The following is a 22881-nucleotide window of genomic DNA, read 5'->3' as shown; positions in this document are numbered from 1 at the left end:
GAGGTCATTAATGAACAATTCGATGTCCGCCTCCGTGCCCTGCCACAGCACGAAGACGTCATCGATAAACCTAACCCACAACAGGACATGTTCAGTCCACTGGTCGAGGGGCCCGCCCCCAAGCACCATTCCTCCCACCAGCAGAGATGTAAGTTGGCATAACTGGGGGCGAAACACGTGCCCATCGTGGTCCCCCGTTCCTGCAGGAAGAAATCATCGCCAAAGAGAAAATTATTTTTAGTGAGGCACCACTCCATAAGCTCCAAAATCATTCTATTTTGGGCAGCAAATCGAGCTGGTCTTCTATTAAGATAGTATTCGCTCGCTCGCAGTCCATCTACATGTCTGATACTAGTATATAGTGTAGATATATCTAGTGTCAGCAAGACCATGGTTTCATTGTCTCAATGGATGTCAAAAATGCATTTCAAAAAATGTATATATATATATATATATATTTTTTTTTTTTTTACTTAAAATTGTTTTAAGGAGGCTAACATGTTCTTACTTTAAATCCGTGATGGTCTCCTCTGTATTTGCTCTTACTTTCTTCAATGCATGTTTAGAGCTTTTCAATTCCAAAATTCCATGGTGAAGTTTCTCGGTACATTTAACGGTCTGATCCAACTCATCAAAAACTTCTGAATGTTTGCGCTGGAAAGAATAAACACCACTAGTTAGCAAAAAAGGCCTCAAACCTGCACACTATACAGACGTAGGGCTGGATTCACAAAATTAGAAACCTGCACAACAGGTGTACACCTACAAGTTCCATGTACAAATACAACTTTTTCTTCTTTTTTTTCTCCACTAAAAAAACCTTTTTCCAATGGAGAAAGCCCTCTGCCTAGTCCAACCCTGTGCTGCAGTAAATCTCCAACCAGTGTGGGAAGGGGATGGAGATGGGTTTTTGATCCTTGTTTGTGGGTGTTCACAAACTTCCAAGGCAAACCACGTTTGAACAACCATATCCCAAATCTAAGTAGGATTTATGAGGGCAGACATCTTGGCACTCGTATTGGAGTGTTCTGCGGTTGCCATCATAAACGGCTTTACATCTGCTAGGAATCCGTTTGTGAATCCCATGACAGGTGTAAAGAAAAGGTACATTTGGTACTAAACCTACATTTAGGACTGATCTTACGTCTTTGAATGGTCACACAATCTCTTAATTGGCTGTATATCGCCTTCGTTCTTGTAGCGCAAAACTGTGAGTGTACACACCAGGTTCTGCACTGCTAAAGATTTCTGCTCAGCATCAATGGGACTGGAGCAGTCAGGATAGGACAGCAATGCTACACACAGCTATTTTCTTATTAAACTGGATATACAAATAGATGGGGAATTTCTTGCATATTTATTAGTCCTCTGTGACCAGTGGAGGACAGACTGTGGTCTTGTGAAGGCCTAAACCATCAGGATGAACACGAAACTGTCTATTGTATTGATTTAATATGTCCTGAAATGGTTTTTTTACATCTTGGAGTGGGCTAAATGTAAAATGAGGGCTCAATTAAATCAGAATACTTGTAAACCCACACCCGTAGATGTACTTGTAGGCATTGGCATCATGATTACTATACAACTGTAGGGAATTCATATACATTCCCAGTAGAACTCCTGGCAGGCTGTGCCAGTAGCAGATTTGCAGGTGCCTTACTGAATATATCCTATCACCTTTTTCTGACTTGCTATTTCCCGAAAGAGAAGTTGGAAGAACATTAAATCTCCATATTGGGGAAAGTCAGTCTGCTGTGCAAATGCAGATTATTTTCCATTTTTTTCCTTTCTCCAGAGGGAAATTTTCTTTCCTGTGAAGACATCATTTTACCCTGTAACTCCACTAAGGTAGGGAGGGCTCCTGATCGGTTTGCCTCCTTGAAGTAGATTTACTCCACCTTCATGGCGGAGAGAAGCTGAGACTATTTCCTAGGTGTGAAGTGGTTGGAAAAAGGGTCTATGCATGCCAGCAACCTCTTGTGGCAAACCATGCTGGGATCTACCCACTCCTGTCCCCTTTCATGGGATTCACATCTGCGTGATTTTATGCAGTCCTGGAATTCTATTAGGCAGTAGGAAAAGTATTTACATCTGCTTAGTATCCTCTTGTGGCTGTGTGGCAGGAGTAAATGGAGCCATTTTTGCCGAAAATAACGTAGTGAAGCGGAGCCAGAGAGCGTTGCATTTATGCTAAGCATATGTATGGGGTCACTGTATCCGATCCATTTCTTGCCATCTGTCATTGACCACATTTAACAACATTTACTGCAGACAGACACATCTGTTTAGGGGGGAACACCAGAAAAGCAGTACCTGCCTTGGTTCAGCTGGTTAAAACCCAAGTGTTAGAGAGCGTGGCCTGGACGAGTGGGGGGCCCCCTTGAAAGCCTTATGACTCATGCCTGTGCCAATGGTCACCTCCAAACTAGTTCAAGAGGGAGAGCAGCGGGACAAAGGAAGGGCCTGCCACGTTTACAGGAACATTACACCAATGATCCAAGTCCCTCCTGAAGAACACCTCTGACGTGTGCACGCTGTCTCCACATGTATGCTGCCTCAAGTCTCCTGTGGCGACACACAGATGGAAGATGCCCCTCTGTCTCCATGTGTTGATGCCCTAACTCTTCTATGGAGGTATGCACGTGGAGAGGGATGAGCACGCGGCTGAGGTATTCTTCAGGAGGTATTTAGATAATTGGTCTAATTACTTCGTGCTCCCCCTTCTTTCCTTGTCCCACACACCCTTAAACAAGATAATTCTTACGAACCTCTTTACTCCTTTGATAGTTGGCACTCCCTTTTGAGTCCTGGAAGCCTTGAGGTAGGCCTCGTTTACAATAAGGATTCGAGGACAAAACCTTTGTTGTCTACAGAAATATGTGCAACCAGCACTTTTAAAATGCTCAGACATTTTGTTTTCAGGACTCAGCTCGTGCGTCTTAGCTCTGACGTCAGCGGTCCCGGACCGAGCTGGCTCGTGCGTCTTGACCGAGCTCACGATGATCTGCTGCCCGCGTCAGAATTTAAGTGAGTACCGCTTTGAAACTGCCTAAAAGACATCTTGACAGACGCACACAACACAAACAGAAAACACGAGCCTGCCAACCAAAGCTCAATGTAGATCGATTAATGATAATCAGAGAGAAAACGTAGCTAATGCTTGGAGAAGCAGTACACATCGATTAACACTTATCTAGAGAGCCAGTACTGGCGAGAGCAATTTCTGTTGGAGAACATAGAGCCGTTCAAATTGACGCACTTGGCAAAGCTACGTGAAAATGTTTTAAATTCCGAAGCAGACGCTTAGACATAGAAATCTACCTAGGACAGATCACCGTATTTACGCAAGCACGCACATACATTTAGGCGACTAAACTGTGACGTCATTTCGATTTACACGTTTTAGAGGGCAAATTATTTAAGGTTTCAGGGGCATATTATCAAGGGGGTTTATCTCCGCTTTTTTGGCTTTAAAAGCAAAGAAAGCGGAGATAAAATTATCTCCCTATTACCTAGCTGTCGCTAACACCAGTTAGCGACAGCTAGTAGGAGATAGCAATCATCTTGGGCCCCACTTTGCATGTCAGTGATATTTATCACTAATGACATGCAAAGTGGGCGTGCCAAGATGTTAGCGACTGGAAACAGTCGCTAACATCGCTATCTCCTATTGCCAACTTTTGGAGATATTCGCGCTAAGCGCGAATATCTCCAAAAGCTAACACCTGCCCTGAGCAGTTCTTAGCCATGTTATCCAATGGGAGGTGGATATAGGGTGACCAACTGGCATTGGTGCAAATTCAGGATGGTGAGTGTAAAAATTCAGGACAAAGGGTCAAAATTCAGGACAGGAGGTCAAAATTCAGGACAAAACTTCAGGACAATAGGTACGTTTTACAGACACATCAGAGGTCGCGCAATAGTATATAAGTAAGCCCAGCCATTTCCAAACATAATCAACCATTTGCAAACCTATCCATCATATATCCTTCCATCTATCATTTCACTCATCCATCCCTTCATCCATCCCCTCATCCATCCTTTCACTCATCCTCCATTATCCACCCATCCATCCACCCTTCCACCCTATCCATCTGTACACTTATCCATCCACTCTTCATCCCATACATCCATTCACTCATCCATTCAGCCATTTACCCTTTCACCAATCCAGCCATCCTTTCACTTACTAATCCTTCCTCCCATCCACTCTTTTAGTCATCCATCCTCCCTTTCTCTCTCCATCGACCCTTTCACTTAGCCATCCTTCCTTCCATCCATCCATCCATCTACTCATCCACTCATGAATCCATCCATTGACCCTATCACTCATCCATCATTTCACTCCTTCACACATCTATTCATCCTTTTGTCCATCTACCCTCCCTTTCACTCACTCATCCATCCTTACATCCACCCTTTCTCTCATACGTCCATTCATTCACCCTTGCACTTATCAATCCATCCATCATTCCACTCATCCACCTACCCACACATCATCCACCCAACCACCCACCCACCATCCACCCACCCACTCATCCATCCTTTCACCCACCCACCATCCAATCCACTGATCCATGCTTTCACCCACCCACCCACTCATCCATCTATCCCCTCATCCATCCATCCTTCCCCTCATCCATCCATCCTTCCCCTCACCCATCCTTCCTTTCATCCATCATCCATCCTTCCCCTCACCCATCCATCCATCCCATCCATTTATCCTTCCTCTCATCCATCCATCCTTCCCCTCCATCCATCCATCCTTCTCCTCATCCATCATCCTTCCCCTCATTCATCATCCAGCTACCCTTCCACCCATACATCCAGCTATTTACATTTTCTCTCCATCCTTCCCCTCACTCATCAATCCATCCATCCTCTCTCATTATCCATGTATTCAATCTTTCATTCATCCATTCACCCTTTCACTAATTCATCCAGCTATTCACCCATCCCTTCACTTACTTACTCGCCCACCTTTCCATATTAATTTTGAGCTGAGCCCTTTTGAGAAGAGGCCCATCAAGAACTTCACCCTCGCTGTAGGGGCCGTTCCAGGACTGGGACAGAAGCCACCCAGGGCGGAGACAGGATCCACCACAGGGGAGGGACAAGAGCCATCACAGGCGCGGGTGGACTGGAGCCACAACATGGGGAGGACAGGAGCCATCACTGAGGGGAGGGCAGGAGCCATCACAGGAGAGGGAACAGGATCCACCATGGTGGGCACAGGGGTGGCCATGCAGTATTCTAGTATCATCTTGGGCTCCTTGCCCCCTCCTGCACAAGACAACGAGAAGACAGGCTCTCTGTCCAAAATGCCATCCCCTACTGTAATGTACAGTACTTACAGGAGATACTCTAAGAGAACTGATTGAACTGATTGTCCTCCATACTTTGTTAATCAGTGTGGGTGCGATTGTGCCATTTCTTTATTGTATTACATTATAGACTGCATGTTTGAAGAACCGAGGTTTTCTTACAATTTAGTGACAGTAATTAAGCTCGGTGAAGAGAAGCACATGCTGCCTCGGTGTAATCAGGGGTGTAATCTGGCCGAGTCTAGGATGTTTGGGGCCCTGGGTAGAAATAGAATGTGTGAGCCCCCCTCTAAATAGCAGAGACATGATGCATTCAGGGCTGTTTGCATGTGAATAGATGTCGCTGCTCCTGAACCTGCAGCCCCTCCCTCTGAGTCACCTTCGAAGCACCTCTTAACAGGTCATCAAGGGATGGAGGTGTGAGGGTTGCAATCCCGCTGTGCCTCTCCATTGCTGCTGAGTATCTGAGGAGCTTTGGTGCAGCATCGGAGTGAAGAAGGGAGGTGGGTGCAAGCTGTGTCAGCTTTAGGGTGAGGCAACCGGTGCCCTGTTAAAATGACGGACAAATGGCGTCAGTTAAAGAATCCTTCACGGACAACGGACAGGGGGCCGAAATTACGGACTGTCCGTGAAATTTACGGACGGTTGGTCACCCTAGGTGGATAACATGGCTAAGAGCATTAGCTCGGTAATGCATGAATATCGCTGACTTTTCAGCGATATTCATGCATTGCGGCCGTTTTTTATCGCATTTGCGATAAACCTTGGTAATACCAAGGTTTATCTGCGGTAAAAATCGCCGCAGCTCAGCGGTAAAATATTCTCTCTAACCAAGCAATAGCGATAATTATCGCTATTGCTTGGTAATATGCCCCTCAGTTTACTAAAATCGTTATAGCCATGCACCCTGTAAGGTGCGGGAAAGCAAACCTGTTTAGTAACTGAAAATGTTTACCCCCACCCAAAAAAATATACTTTTCTTAAATTCGGCGTTCCTATTGTTTTGCTGTATTTTTATATACATTGCACATAGAGAAAAACAACTTTACCGCACACATTTCTTCCTGCTGAGTTTTTTATTTCTCAAATGCAACGGGCATACAAATGAAAATATTTCTGTTGCGTTGCGCATACTTGTAAATGAATTAATACACAAGGTAAACGTTCAGTGAAAACATTAGAACAATTCAATCGGGATTCATCCCATGTTGTAAACATTGTATAGCAGTACACACACGCCGTCGTTTACACGAAGATGCCATCTGCTGAGCAAAAGTGCACTCAACAGGCGATTCCAATTATGTTTTAAATCTTTTTCTTTCTTATTGATTTTCTCCACTGCTTTCCGAAAGGCCCCGAGCAATCTAAGCCAATGTGGCAATTGAAGAGAGCAGTGGACTTTTTATTGACCTCATTATCAATCCGGCTTCGTGTTTTTCCCTGTCTCAGTGAGAATGACAGACTGAGTCAAGCAAGAGATGGAAAGAGGACAGGAGAAAAGGCAACGTGAGGCCTAAAGGAAAGAACTTGTCCAGGGAAGGAAGTATTATTGTCACTGAACCAACCCTTCACCTGTGTATGATGTAACTGCAGCTGCAATGTACACTTGGTCGACCCCAGCTCGCCGTGCATTCGTTTCTGTTCCTCCTCGAGCTCCTGTTTTCTCCGCAATAAGGTGGCACATTTCTGGAAAATATTAGGAAACAAGTTTGAGATTAAAAAGTGGTAACTACTTGTAGTTTACAACTCTGCCTCCTCCCAAAGAAGTTGCTAAGAAATAGTTGCTAAAAATGGCAAAACTATCACGTGCTCTAACATTAAGTTTTATCTGCGAATTTTGTTTTTAGAAGCAGCCTCTAGCACTTGCATAGTTGTCCCATTGAAAAACTGCGAATGGAAATCCATGCAAAATGATTGGTTGGACATACGAAAGTCCTCATGGACAAGTGGAGAACTTATTTTCTCTTACTTATCAGTGTCTAAGATATTCCTATAGTCACAACCTCCCTACATTAGTCCTTTCTCTATGGCTTTAAACATCATCTAAGTTTTGGGGAAACTTAGAGTTGGTGTCCCTAAGCTTACCGTCAAATTCTAAGGCCTGCTATGGCTTCTTGCTCTGAGCCCACACAATACTGTTGTCTATCGCTGGATTATTAATGAAAATTATTTTTTTCTGCTTAAACTACACGACACAGACAACAGTGCAAGGCGGTTCCACCTCAACAAACTGTTTTAATACAGGGGGCTCTCTGCACCCGTTAAGGGCAGACCCTAGCATCAGGACCAGGGTGTTACACCAGCACCACTGAGACCCTACCTTCAGGCCACAGCCCTGGGGCGAAAACTGCAATGTTTGAATGACACACGTGGCCGGAGACGAGGTGAGAAGTGACAACTGCACGCACAGCACGCTACACATGAAACTTAAATGCGTGCGACATTTATTCACAAATGTGGCCTAACCCACGTTACAAATTAAATCCACACAAATATACAACACACTGAATGAAACGCACTGGTCGTAGCAAACAGTAATCCCTGCAAGAACATGAACTGAACCCAAAATGAAACAAAAAGGGTGGGAAGATCAAAGTTCAGCTTCTGCATCTTAATCCTGGCAGCCCCCGCTGACGAGCATGTGTGACCCTGGGTAACTCACTTGTACAATGCATTGCTATTGCCGCACTGTGCTTTACGCTGATGGAGAGCAGTGACCGGCAGGAGAGAGAGGGGGGAGAGTGCAGCAGAGAGAGCGATGGAGAGCAGTGACCAGGAGGAGAGGGAGAGAGAGAGAGAGAGAGAGAGAGGAGAGATGGAGTGACAGGACCATTGAGGCAAACAAAGCATGGTGTGACGGGACCATTGATGGCAAACAAAGCATGGGGCTAGCGGGAGCGGACTCTAGGCCAGACCTAAAATGTTCCCCAGACTGCCACAGAACAGAAAGCCATACCACATCTGACATGGGGATATTATTGCCAGGAGGAGGTCACCTGAAGGCCTTTGGTACCCATCACCCTCTCTATAACCCCCACCGGTACATTCTCCATCTCAATAAGGCCGGTGCAGTGTCCCTTTCCGCAGACAGGTGGCAGGAAAGAGATGTACAAGACACACCCTAAGCCGTCATAGTGATGGTGGCAAGCTCCAGCCCAGGTCGCAAGTGTCATTCGCTGATTTTTGCCTCCTTCTCGCAGCATCGGGCGGGGGCCGCAGCACAAAGCTGCAAGGTTGTGCAGGCCACTCTGCTCTGCAGGGGTCCAGGGAGCAAAGTGCAGGCTTCTTGAGGCCACCCAGGAGCCGCGAGGAGATTTTAAACCTGGCACAAACATCGCGTTGTCATGTCGCGCGATGTAACCGCTGCGATGTGACCAGCTATCCAATGATATGCCCGCATTAGCGTTGCAACAACGCGCGATGCAAACTATAGCGATGTAAGCACCGTTGCGATGTAAATGACGTGCTGTAAACGCGCGCGAAATGAAAGTTCACAATGGATCGTCATACAACCAGGAATAATGCCTTCTGAACAAGCCTCCCTGGTACCAAACTGGTTCCCCTTCTTAGAGCTGACAGGCCTCTAGTTACTGCATGAAGCACGCTGTGATTCTGCCTTGTTCTTCAAACAGATCTCTGAGAGATGTGGTGCAGAGCATGGTGTTCACGGAGGGATCCCAGATGCTCAGTGAAATTCAGTTTGATTATATGCAATGTGTCAGTAGCGTCACTGAGTTCCCGCTTTACACAATGAGTAGGAATGCGTCCAAGTGTGACCCAGTAACTTGTGCCCTAGTGTGGGCGAAGTTGACTAATAATTGATTCCCGTCCCAGCTGTAGATTGGGGGCAACCGTGAATTAATTAATGAAATGAATGGACCTATATGTATACAAGTCGACCAGCAACTCAAAGGGCATCCCCGAACTAGCAAGAGTGGACTCTCACATGTAAGATTAACAAACCTAGATTTTACACTACAGCTCTGTGAGGCATCAGTGCCTTATACAACACACTGCTCCTGCACCCATGCCCCTTACACTACATCTCAGCGACCATTGGTGCCTCATGACCCTTAAAGCATAGGGCATTGACATCCCTGTCCCATACACCACAGCTCAGTGACTATACCCGCCCCATTCACCGTACAGTTAGGGCCCTTGCATTCCTGCCCTGTACTATGAAGATTTGTTTTTACTTTAGTAGCCACGCCCCCATCGCCCCGCCCCACCCTCCTGTCCCCACCCGCATGCTCATTGGTGCAGCCCTTGGCCACCAACCAGACTGTACTTTTGACCCCCGAGAAAAAGTTTGTGAGTACCCATGGATTAGAATGATGGTGGCTGGCGTTGTTTCGTACAGCGTGCTGTTGGATGTCTGATGAGGCTCAAATATGTATTGGAGGGATAGAATGCGTGTAACAAGGGCTGTCTGCAAAAGCATTTTAAAGATGATGTGGGGTGAGTCTTGAGTTAAGTATTTCATGTTTTGCAGCCTCAAGAACATTATTAGCAATTAGGCAAGATAGGGAAGTTATATCAAGAATTTGGGGAATCATAAATGTATTTTAGCATACTGCAAAATCACAGTCTAATATCATGATCATATAGTATATGGTACACATTTAAAAATTCCATTTAATGTAACCACTATTATAATTTCTCCTGCAAGTAGTTTACATGAAATACAGATTATAGCACTTAATTTGAACACCCATCTAACCTAAAGGATCTATAAGTCCTGCTGCTTTAAAAAGTTTTGTTCTGGGTACTTAAGACTCAACGGCATCACAAATATAGAATCATTTGCATTTGAAGAGACCTAAAAATATGTTATAGGAAATATTTCTCTTCACCTATTTTCCTTAGAGTAAAATATACCTTTTTAGATTTGCGGCTGTCAAAGACCTTATGTATTTGGTATATACAAGGATAGAGAGTAGCTTTGCATCAATCAGTTTAAGCCATTGGCTTTTCCAAGTCATCTCCCATCAGTATCAATTGTCCTTCATGTTTTTGATCAGCTAACAGTATTTCACAGATGATCATTTTTTCTCTTTGCATAGTCTGCTGGTGATTGCTGAAGCTGTTTTTAGCAGCCCTGCTCATATTTTGGATCAGCCCACAACATTTTATGGCCCGCATCAATGATGCAGTGAGGGCCTATTCATTTTGGGTAGTGGGATTCCACTACTTGACATTTAGCAATGCAAGGGGGACATGCACTTTTTTATAGTTACTTTTTCTCTTTGTATCCCCACATTCCAGATGTATAAGCATACTTAAGTAGTTCTGGGTTTACATATACCCAGCTCAGCAACTGGGACGTAAATAAGGGAAGAAGAGGTTGTTTTTTCGATGGGGCTCTGGCAGTTTTTATTCTTTGTCCTGGCAACAAACCAGAGCAGAATTAGCCCAACAGCACAAAGTAATTCTCATGAGACTGACAAAACTAACATCAAACATGGAAGAAGTACTCAGCAACGGTGTTGTAATAGTAGTTAGAATCATGAATCTGGGTGACCGGAAAGAAGTGCGGCCAGCTGAGCTGCTGGTCATGCTGTGTTGTCATGCTCCAGGACTCAGAATCTGGGTTGAGACTGCAGCATGGCAGGAGAGAAGAATGTGTAAAACCTAGAGGAAACCAATACTGCAGTGGTCTCTGAGCAAGTTTGCCCCTCTGTGCAGCGAAGGACCACACATACAAGTAATACAGACTCCATGAGTGGCTACCTTGACTTCTCCAGATGAAGGATACATCTGAAGTATGCTGAAGCAAAACTGATCACTGATAGCTTATGAGTCCAGCGTGCGGGAGGCAGAGAGCTCTGGTAACAAATGTGTAATCAGAACCCTAGGGAAAGTAGTACATTCCCAGTTTAAATGGTATGACTTGTAATTTAGATGGTATGCATTTTTAAATTGCATGAGCTGGAAAGTTAAAGTTCCAGACAAACTTGATTCAAATGAGGGTGACAATTTAGTAGTAACATTTTTCAGACTAAGGTCAACTGAGAGTAACATTACGTTATGTGGAGTAGTCTATAATCATGTTGCTGTGAAGAAGGTGATTGGGTAATCAGGTCGCTACTTTCAAAACAGGGAAATTATCTCTGATCCATATGTAGTTATTCAGTACTTAGTTGACTACAATCTTTCGATCTATTTATAAAATATTGCCGGAATAGTCGAAGAGGGTGGATGCTTTTTAAATATATTTAGTGTCATTTTTATTCAGGAATAGATGTCGATGAATTTTAACTTTAATTATTATGGTTCTTAAGAAACACTTGCTTAGAAAAATTCTATGGGTGGGCCGAAACTACTCACATAAGATTTCAGGGTAAAAGCTTTAGCTTAACTCAAATTTTATTCTAGTAGTTTATTTTTTAGAGTTGATAAAACTTTTCAACAAAGCAGATATTGTCAATCCATGTCTATTTGCCAACTTCGAATTCTGCAAGTACCGTCATGCTGAAATCTATTTTAAGTGATGTTGAATATCTGTTGGGAAGCTACTCAAAAACTCTTTTAGTAATCACTGGATATTTAAATGCACACTTGTGTTCAAGACGTAAATTCAACTTGCTTGTATCTTTCTGTAGAGGTTTACTTTCATATTCTCTGTGGTAAATGTCAAAGCCAACCGAATTTTGATGTTAACAAAGTGGTAACCCCCATTTTCAATTAATTGAGTTTCTGTTCCTTGACCAGATGATGGAGTACAATTGTCCAACACAAGATACACATTTTTCTTGAGGACTTCGTACAGCACTTTATTAGATCTAGTACCTTTAGTGGATCTCCATTTAAAGATTTCAACTATTAGCTAATCCAGAAAGCGATCTGTGACAGGGTGGCAGAGGAGGAAACCTGTTGTACCGGTATGTCTCCTATGTGTGCCACCAACCCCTTGTCTCCCTTGTCCATGCAGCAAGCCGAGCATTGGAGAAACGAACCCGACATCCCGTTTCCGTAACCCGTTCAATGTGAGGAAGGACACTGCTACTTTAATTGGGCGGAGTTCGAGCCCAGACATGCCCCCAGCCATGACGGAGACGCGGAAGTAAAAAGAGGCGGCGGAGAAAAACGAGTGTGTTCATCATCCGGTGGAAGAGAGGACGTGTGGAGTGGAGACGGAGATACAGAGAGCAGAGAAGAAGAGGACGGAGTCCGGAGAGAGACGAGAGTGGGAGAGATGAGAGCGGGAGACCCGAGAGCTGAGGCGACACAGCAACGCGAGGAGCCAGGAGGCCAACGACAAGGCGTTTCGCCCAGCCACGCTTCAAGGGAAGCGTGGCTCACCCAGGTACGTTCCCGTATCGTGGGCTGGGCGGGTAGGAAAGGTTTTAAACCACCATAACTCACTCGGCGTAATCCCTGCACTCCCCAAGTCCTCACGCAACCGGCACCCCGTTTTTCTCACGTTTGTCTTTGAATTAAGACTTAGTGCACTTGTGTGAATCCTCACTCCTTTTCCCCAATCCACTGTACATATACGAACCCCTGACTGAAGCAAGTCTGCCTCTTCTTTCTTTACTCTGGTGCAATCCCCGACGACCACGACGGAGTCCAGGGATTCTACACCAACCAGAGGATCTGGAGAGAGGAGAAAAACCGGAGTGGAGTCCAGAAAGGAGAAAACCTCCCCGGCAAGAAGAGATACGGAACCTCCTTTGCCTTATTACCGGAATACGACACGCCGGCGACGGCTGTTAAAATCAATAAAGTCAGTGTTAACCTTACCCAAAGTCCCCCTGTGTTCTTCTACCCCGCAACACGATCACAACACTCAGTTGATTAATTTAATCTTGGAAGACACGCTATATGAGAATAATTTTCATCTAACCTATGTATCTCTAAATATAATAAATATTTCAATAAATGTAAATGGAACACTTACTTAACTACTCATCTGGGCTCTTTGTGGTCTCTGGAGTTTATTGCAGTTTTGAAACCTTACTGTTGTGTAGTTCCTATAATATTATATAGGATCTGCACGATTAGACAACATATGCTGTAGGATTGGTGCTCGACTGATTCTGAACACCCCCACCAGGTATGTAGGACTTTGGACCAACTAGCTCACAGTGCCACTAGAATCTCCTCTTCGAACCATCGAACATGACAACCCCGATCCCTCAGGATTATGGAAACAATATACTACTTTTCGCTCTGTCGCTCGTGCTTACTTAGTCTGTCTCAGAGATATACACAGAATAAACAGGCTGGGCATTTTCAATCAGTATTTACTGAACAGTTGTTATTCGTGTGTAGAACAGATGAGCTGCAACAACCCTTAGACAGTATAAGATATAAATGATTAGCAGTATTAGAAAGGTAAAGGGATGGTATAGCTCTACCATCTTACAATGATCATGACTGTATATGAGTATATACAACACATGATGAAAAGATGTGTACTCCTAAAATGCTTCCCTAACTAGATGTACCTAAATGTACCTAGCATGTGTATAGGTGTTAAGCCAAGTATCCCTCTAGGATTTAGTCTACCCCATTACCTGAAGTGAGAGACTATCGGACCCCATCCTGGTCTCGAGCTGGACACCCCACGAGGGATGTTAGACCACTGCGAGCTTGAGTGTCTGCATGCAGGAACCTCAGCGTCTCTGGTCAGTGTGTCTGCCGGGAATTCTCAGTCTACTCTGTTCTATCTTAGCAAGATGTGATGTATATATACCCATAGGTCTCCACAGGGGTCCTACCTCTCTGTATTACTGTGTCAGCCTAAGGATGACGTCGGGCATGAACTTATAATTATACAGGAGATGGTCGTCCTGCTGTGCTTCCAAGAATCCTCATGCATAATGTATGAGATCTCGAACTAGGGAAAACCATGATCTGAATGCAGTGTCGTATCTAGGTAAAAGGTCAGTCCCTGTAAACCGTGACAAGTGTAATGTAGGGAAGGCTATACATGAATGGTAATGAAGTTACCGGGGCCTATATTATGGTACTTATATGGAACATAACATTACTCATTAATCGCTTTTGGCATTAAAAACCCAGCACTGAAATCTGGGAACTTCTTTGCGGAAGATATTTATCCAGCTTCTTCAAATAATGGGGTTAAACTAGCTTCCACATCTAGTCGACCTTATAATAAATGTTACCCCATGATTTTATTTAAGAAAAGATTCGTTGAAAATAATTTTTAACGAATTTTAAACATTCAGGATATTGTAAATCATGCTTTTTCAATCAGGTAACTGAAAGAAAACGATTGAAATAAAACCCTAGCTGGAAAACGGACGCAAGCATGATGAGATTTACTTTGAATCAATTTATCTAATCTAAGGATTTGGAAACTGGACTTAGTGGGGTCTTGTATGCTTATGGTTGATGCACAATAAGCTCTACTACCGTCACAGTGGCAACTACTACATTTATTCCTGAACGGTTAAATGGCTGTATGTTTTCTACTAAAACAAAAATGCATCTTGAAAAAAAGGAATCTTTTGTTTCCATCACTTATTTAAATAAAATCCTCAGCTCCTCACTGTTGTATTCAACTTGAGACGTATCTTGTTTCATTCTTAGCATTAGACATTACTCAATTTTCTAATTAGGTATGTGCTTGAACAATGTCAGAAGATCATACTCCAAAAGCCCCGATATATAGGGATATATTATTGTAGTAACAATCTGTTTAGTTCATCTGTAGCAATACATATCAGCAAAGTTATTGCCATGTATAATTTAGTTTGTTTAGGAAATTCTGTTGAATATGAAGATAAACAGTAAACATCTCTTAAAAATAAATGAAAAAAAGATTCAGTTTATTAAAAAGATGTAACATCATCACGACTCTACACAAACTCTAACTTTTCAACTCAGTGTGGCTCAGGGGTTAGAGGCGGCAGACCTGGAAGCTGACATCGGTCCTGGACCAGGGTTCAATTCCCCGCCTCGGCGGGTCTTGGGCTAAAAAAATTCCACGGACTCGATAATTCTCGCTTCGGTGCCTACTCGACTCACGGGTTCACACTCTGCGACTCTGGGCAATAGCTTGCTTAATCTCCACTACGGCCCCTCGCGGCGGGATGCCTGGCTTTCACCTTGTGGATACCCTGCCGGGGTTATCTCACAGGGGAATACCAGGACGGGTTCCCTAAGCAAGCGCCGTGAGACCCCTTTGCGGGGGTGATACGTGCGCTATATAAGTAACCACGTTTACGTTTACGTTTTAGTAACAATCTGTTTAGTTCATCTGTAGCAATACATATCAGCAAAGTTATTGCCATGTATAATTTAGTTTGTTTAGGAAATTCTGTTGAATATGAAGATAAACAGTAAACATCTCTTAAAAATAAATGAAAAAAAGATTCAGTTTATTAAAAAGATGTAACATCATCACGACTCTACACAAACTCTAACTTTTCAACTATGTTCAGAATGCGTATGTAAGGAATAGGCAGTTATATTTAGATTTCAATCTGTAGGCAAAACTAAAATGGATACATTACATCTCAGTTTGCTGCACAACAACAACTTGGATGCATGTCTCTCAACCCACCCTTGCTCTGCAAGCACGCCACCGGAGACTGGAAACTCATTTACACTCACCAGACCTCCTCTTCCATGCCTAAACCTGGCTCAACCCAGCATTGACCCCAGACTTTGCCAGAGCAATCCCAATGGGGTACAAGATTGCACACCAAGACTGACTTCACAAGCGAGACAGAGAACTTTCCATCATCCATAAGGACACCATCAAATGCACCACGTTTGCAGACACCAACAACCCTTTCATGAAACACATGCACTTCAAAGTGCAAACAGATGAAAGAATCACCATCAAAGGCACCCTCGCGTACCAACCTTCCAGACCACATATCAGCATCAGCAACCTTAGCAACCCTCTCCATCAGCTCTAAGGACTTCATACATCTCAGTGACCTCAACTTCCATCTGGATGACCCCATGGACCCCAACTTCACAGCCCTGCTCGAAAGCCTGAACACCATTTGACTCTCCCAGCTCATCCAGGGACCAACGCACAACACAGGACACACACTGGACCCCATATTCACCTCCAGCGACAAGGTCAATTTCAGCCATGTCACCCCACTCACATGGACAGACCACTCCATTGTTTGCGTCCACATCACCATGCCGCAAGCCACCCCACCGAAAAGACCCAGCTCACTTGGACATAGCTAGAACCCAATAATGGAAGTGAACTGAGTCAGTATCCTCAAAACCAACAAACCAGACACTACCAGCAACCTAGACAGTGACATAAGAAAATGTCATGGCAGGATCTCAGATTGTGCCAACACCCTTGCACCCTTCAAGAATTCTAATCAAAGCAGAACCAACAAGGAAGCCAGCTGGTACACTGATGACCCCAGGGAATCAAAACATTATTGCAAGGAACTGGAAAGGAATTGGAGAACAAGCCAGGAAACCACCACCAGAACCACCAACAAGACCACACTCAGGAATTACCAACACCAACCACGCAAAACCAAGATAAGGGCTCTGGCACTAAGAACAGAAACTAGCTCCAGCAACTGCACGGAACTATTCTCCATCGTCAAAGAATTCTCCAACCCTGCAGCCAGCAGTGGCCGTTGCAGGTAAGTGTGCCGGGGCAGTAGGGCTGAGCGTGGGGAGATTTTGACAGATGACTATGAGGGAAAATTAAATAAATAGTTTTCCCTCGTCGTCTTCGAAATCCCCCCCATCAAGCCCTACCACCCCACTGCTCTTACCTGCACAGGCCACGGCTGCCTCCAGCCACAAGCAACACCATCACCGCATTGCAATAACTCTGCAACGCCTTCCCCAAACTCTTCCAAAACAAAAAATATCAAAGATTTACAGCAGCTTCAATCCCCAGCCAAACCCAGTAGGTCTCATCAACCAGCTGATCTCCACCACCAAGGACGAACACCTAACTGACTGGAGCCCACTCACTCACATCCATCATCACCACTTCCATCGAAGCTGCAACCTTCCCAGAGAGCTGGAAACACGCAGAAGTCAACGCCCTCCACAAGAAACCATAGGCCACCTCAAGAGAACTCTGCAATTACCGACCCATCTCATTACTACCATTCAAAGTCAACAGCATGGAGAAGGCTATCAACAGCCAACTTGAACTCCACTAACTTCTGGACAGCCTGCAGGCAGGCTTCTGAAGCAACCACAGCACCAAAACAGTCCTCATCACAGCCACAGGCGATATCTGGGCCATCCTAAACCAAGGAGAAACCTCAGCACTCATCCTACTCGACCTGTCCATTAACTTCTACACCCTTCCACACCACACACTTGTCACAACACTACATGATATGAGCATACAAGAACCAACAGTGAAGTGGAAAGCTTCATTCCTCACAGGAAGACTCCAAAGAGTAAGACTTCCACCTTACACCTGAGGACCCAAGAAACTCACTTGCGGATTCCAGCAATGATTGCCCTCAGCCTAACCCCTCTTCAACATATACATGACACCACTCACAAACATCATCAGGTATCAAAGAATCAACATAATCTCATACACTAACGATACTCAGCTCATGTTATCCCTGATTGACAACACCACTACCACCAGGAACAACTTCACAGACTGAATGACTAGTGTAGCACACTGAATAGGAGAGAACTGCCTGAAGTTCAACATCAAGATGGAAATGCTGATCTTCAGGAACAAGTGCTCACCCTGGGTTCCCTCCTGATGGCCTACTGAGGTACTAGGACCTGCAGACCATGCCAGAAACCAAGGACTCATCCTTGAAAACAAACTCACCATGGCATTGCAGGTCAATGCTGTACCCTCAGCCTGCTTCCACATCCTATAACTGCTGCGGAAGATCATCAAACAGCTTAACCAAAACTCCAGAATCACCATCACACAAGCCCTCATCACAAGCAGACTGCACTATGGAAGCACACTCTTTGCCCAAACCTCAACCCACCTCTTCCTCCGACTCCAGACCATCCTTAATACGTCTGTAAGACTCACCCTTGGCCTCCCATGCCACACCCAAATCATTGCAAACACAACAGTGATGGACAGAATGTGGATCAATGTCACACATTCACCCCAGTCCAAAGATCTGGGCCCAAATCCATCGTTTTTCCACTCCACACCACCCTGGGTTAGACAATGGCGATATGCAAATCAGCGCTGACCCTGTGCCCCATGGGAACAGTCCAGTCCGAACTACAAAAGCCATGTCCTTCCCAGAACGGAAACAAGCATCCGAGGACCGGCCCGGTTTCGAGGTAACACCTCTCATCAGCCCGGCTAGCTTGATTCCAGTGGTGTGGAGTGCCTGGGACTCACGTCTGAGCATCCCCAGTACACTTAGAGCGGTAATTGCAAACACAACAGTGATGGACAGAATGTGGATCAATGTCACACATTCACCCCAGTCCAAAGATCTGGGCCCAAATCCATCGTTTTTCCACTCCACACCACCCTGGGTTAGACAATGGCGATATGCAAATCAGCGCTGACCCTGTGCCCCATGGGAACAGTCCAGTCCGAACTACAAAAGCCATGTCCTTCCCAAAACGGAAACAAGCATCCGAGGACCGGCCCGGTTTCGAGGTAACACCTCTCATCAGCCCGGCTAGCTTGATTCCAGTGGTGTGGAGTGCCTGGGACTCACGTCTGAGCATCCCCAGTACACTTAGAGCGGTAATTGCAAACACAACAGTGATGGACAGAATGTGGATCAATGTCACACATTCACCCCAGTCCAAAGATCTGGGCCCAAATCCATCGTTTTTCCACTCCACACCACCCTGGGTTAGACAATGGCGATATGCAAATCAGCGCTGACCCTGTGCCCCATGGGAACAGTCCAGTCCGAACTACAAAAGCCATGTCCTTCCCAGAACGGAAACAAGCATCCGAGGACCGGCCCGGTTTCGAGGTAACACCTCTCATCAGCCCGGCTAGCTTGATTCCAGTGGTGTGGAGTGCCTGGGACTCACGTCTGAGCATCCCCAGTACACTTAGAGCGGTAATTGCAAACACAACAGTGATGGACAGAATGTGGATCAATGTCACACATTCACCCCAGTCCAAAGATCTGGGCCCAAATCCATCGTTTTTCCACTCCACACCACCCTGGGTTAGACAATGGCGATATGCAAATCAGCGCTGACCCTGTGCCCCATGGGAACAGTCCAGTCCGAACTACAAAAGCCATGTCCTTCCCAGAACGGAAACAAGCATCCGAGGACCGGCCCGGTTTCGAGGTAACACCTCTCATCAGCCCGGCTAGCTTGATTCCAGTGGTGTGGAGTGCCTGGGACTCACGTCTGAGCATCCCCAGTACACTTAGAGCGGTAATTGCAAACACAACAGTGATGGACAGAATGTGGATCAATGTCACACATTCACCCCAGTCCAAAGATCTGGGCCCAAATCCATCGTTTTTCCACTCCACACCACCCTGGGTTAGACAATGGCGATATGCAAATCAGCGCTGACCCTGTGCCCCATGGGAACAGTCCAGTCCGAACTACAAAAGCCATGTCCTTCCCAGAACGGAAACAAGCATCCGAGGACCGGCCCGGTTTCGAGGTAACACCTCTCATCAGCCCGGCTAGCTTGATTCCAGTGGTGTGGAGTGCCTGGGACTCACGTCTGAGCATCCCCAGTACACTTAGAGCGGTAATTGCAAACACAACAGTGATGGACAGAATGTGGATCAATGTCACACATTCACCCCAGTCCAAAGATCTGGGCCCAAATCCATCGTTTTTCCACTCCACACCACCCTGGGTTAGACAATGGCGATATGCAAATCAGCGCTGACCCTGTGCCCCATGGGAACAGTCCAGTCCGAACTACAAAAGCCATGTCCTTCCCAGAACGGAAACAAGCATCTGAGGACCGGCCCGGTTTCGAGGTAACACCTCTCATCAGCCCGGCTAGCTTGATTCCAGTGGTGTGGAGTGCCTGGGACTCACGTCTGAGCATCCCCAGTACACTTAGAGCGGTAATTGCAAACACAACAGTGATGGACAGAATGTGGATCAATGTGAATGTGTGACATTGATCCACATTCTGTCCATCATTGTTGTGTTTGCAGTTACCGCTCTAAGTGTACTGGGGATGCTCAGACGTGAGTCCCTTGTGAATATCCCCCTGCGTCAGCAGCATCCGGAAATTCTTTTTGTAGCTTCGCGCCGACGTGGACCGACGTCACAGAGGCACGGCATCGCGCGCGACTCTGCTGACGTCGCCGACCCCATATTAGGCCCACACCGGCGTGATGACATCAGTTCCGCCCTTTTTTCCGTGCCTTCGAGGCACACGGACGGACCAATGACAGTAGAAAAATACATAGTATACACAGTACACAATGCTCAGATAACACACATAGTGCAAAATGTAATAAACATTTCCTTTGACAATAAATATATATATATATATATATAAACACAGTTCAGGAACCCAATTTGAAAGAGGCCACGAAATGCAAGTGTGCTTCATGAAATAATTTAATGGCTTCATGCTCGCAGGCTCGCCGTCAGAATGCACTTTCACAAAACCAAAACGCCGAACATGTTTCGGGAGTGTTCCCTTCTTCAGCAGCGAAGTCTCAAGTGCTCAAGAAGCCCAATATTCACGCTGTTTAAATGAAAAGGTCCCTGCCCAGGTGGGCGTGGCCACTGCCATGGCCTTCTGGGATCCGTAGTGCGGGAATAGTATTTCCTAGTGGATGCGCTCTCTTGGCACCAGTGCAGACACACGTGAAAGCCCCAGTGGGTTGAAAGATGATCCTGCGGGAAACTGCTCTGCTTTGTTGAAAACCATCGAAGCTGAAGACTGACATCCCCTGATGATGTCAGCGCCTTCTGTCTCTGTCGAACACCTGGTGGTATTGACCTGAACCCGCAGTAGCGGTGAGCCTCTCTCGCGACCGGGACCGCCGCTAAACATAAACACACTGCCACGCTGTTGTTCGCCATTAAAAGGCAGTTAAACTTCTCAGCGTGTGGCATCTCCTTAAGGGTAACCTGTTGTGTATGATTTGAAGCGGCCCGCCCGGTCGCGGAGACGCTCTGCTGGTGATATCCGGATCGTGAGTTTGGTAACCACCAAGCTTAGATGAGCTGAGGAGGCCGCATGGTAGAACGAAATAATGGGACAGCGTTGCCGTTTTGTTTCCCTTCCAAACCACTTGGATTTTTAATACAGGACACTGGAGAAAAATACCGGCACCCACTTGGGATAATAATGAACTGAACTACTAAGACCAGCATGCCTCAGGGCAAGTGCCTTTGAGGCGGGACTTACTATCAGTATAAGAACATGCCGGGTTTGTTTAAACTCACCTGTCTTACCCGTGAACAAGAGCAGAGAGTTGCTTGAAACGCGTTGGGTAATGGATAAAGGCGAAGAGACTTCATCACTGCCACGCTGTTGTTCGCCATTAAAAGGCAGTTAAACTTCTCAGCGTGTGGCGTCTCCTTAAGGGTAACCTGTTGTGTATGATTTGAAGCGGCCCGCCCGGTCGCGGAGACGCTCTGCTGGTGATATCCGGATCGTGAGTTTGGTAACCACCAAGCTTAGATGAGCTGAGGAGGCCGCATGGTAGAACGAAATAATGGGACAGCGTTGCCGTTTTGTTTCCCTTCCAAACCACTTGGATTTTTAATACAGGACACTGGAGAAAAATACCGGCACCCACTTGGGATAATAATGAACTGAACTACTAAGACCAGCATGCCTCAGGGCAAGTGCCTTTGAGGCGGGACTTACTATCAGTATAAGAACATGCCGGGTTTGTTTAAACTCACCTGTCTTACACGTGAACAAGAGCAGAGAGTTGCTTGAAACGCGTTGGGTAATGGATAAAGGCGAAGAGACTTCATCACTGCCACGCTGTTGTTCGCCATTAAAAGGCAGTTAAACTTCTCAGCGTGTGGCGTCTCCTTAAGGGTAACCTGTTGTGTATGATTTGAAGCGGCCCGCCCGGTCGCGGAGACGCTCTGCTGGTGATATCCGGATCGTGAGTTTGGTAACCACCAAGCTTAGATGAGCTGAGGAGGCCGCATGGTAGAACGAAATAATGGGACAGCGTTGCCGTTTTGTTTCCCTTCCAAACCACTTGGATTTTTAATACAGGACACTGGAGAAAAATACCGGCACCCACTTGGGATAATAATGAACTGAACTACTAAGACCAGCATGCCTCAGGGCAAGTGCCTTTGAGGCGGGACTTACTATCAGTATAAGAACATGCCGGGTTTGTTTAAACTCACCTGTCTTACCCGTGAACAAGAGCAGAGAGTTGCTTGAAACGCGTTGGGTAATGGATAAAGGCGAAGAGACTTCATCACTGCCATGCTATTGTTCGCCATTAAAAGGCAGTTAAACTTCTCAGCGTGTGGCGTCTCCTTAAGGGTAACCTGTTGTGTATGATTTGAAGCGGCCCGCCCGGTCGCGGAGACGCTCTGCTGGTGATATCCGGATCGTGAGTTTGGTAACCACCAAGCTTAGATGAGCTGAGGAGGCCGCATGGTAGAACAAAATAATGGGACAGCGTTGCCGTTTTGTTTCCCT

The 22881-nt window shown here is 45.7% G+C and overlaps 1 protein-coding gene across 3 annotated transcripts in view; it reads right to left on the bottom strand.

The window, feature by feature from the left end:
- Positions 1–22881, bottom strand: part of CCDC178 (coiled-coil domain containing 178) — a 1259352-nt gene that overhangs the window by 718416 nt on the left and 518055 nt on the right. For all 3 annotated transcript variants that reach the window (XM_078685673.1, XM_078685671.1, XM_078685672.1), the window contains exons 16-17: positions 6897–7010; positions 509–654 (exon numbers count right to left, since the gene is read on the bottom strand). In XM_078685673.1, the coding sequence (XP_078541799.1) occupies positions 509–654; positions 6897–7010 (260 nt within the window). The remainder of the gene's footprint in view (positions 1–508; positions 655–6896; positions 7011–22881) is intronic.

This window comes from Lissotriton helveticus, chromosome 4_1 (assembly GCF_964261635.1).
Source record: "Lissotriton helveticus chromosome 4_1, aLisHel1.1, whole genome shotgun sequence".
Lineage (NCBI taxonomy): Eukaryota > Metazoa > Chordata > Amphibia > Caudata > Salamandridae > Lissotriton > Lissotriton helveticus.
Note: the sequence above shows the minus strand (reverse complement) of the source record. Positions and strands in the feature narration are given on the sequence as shown.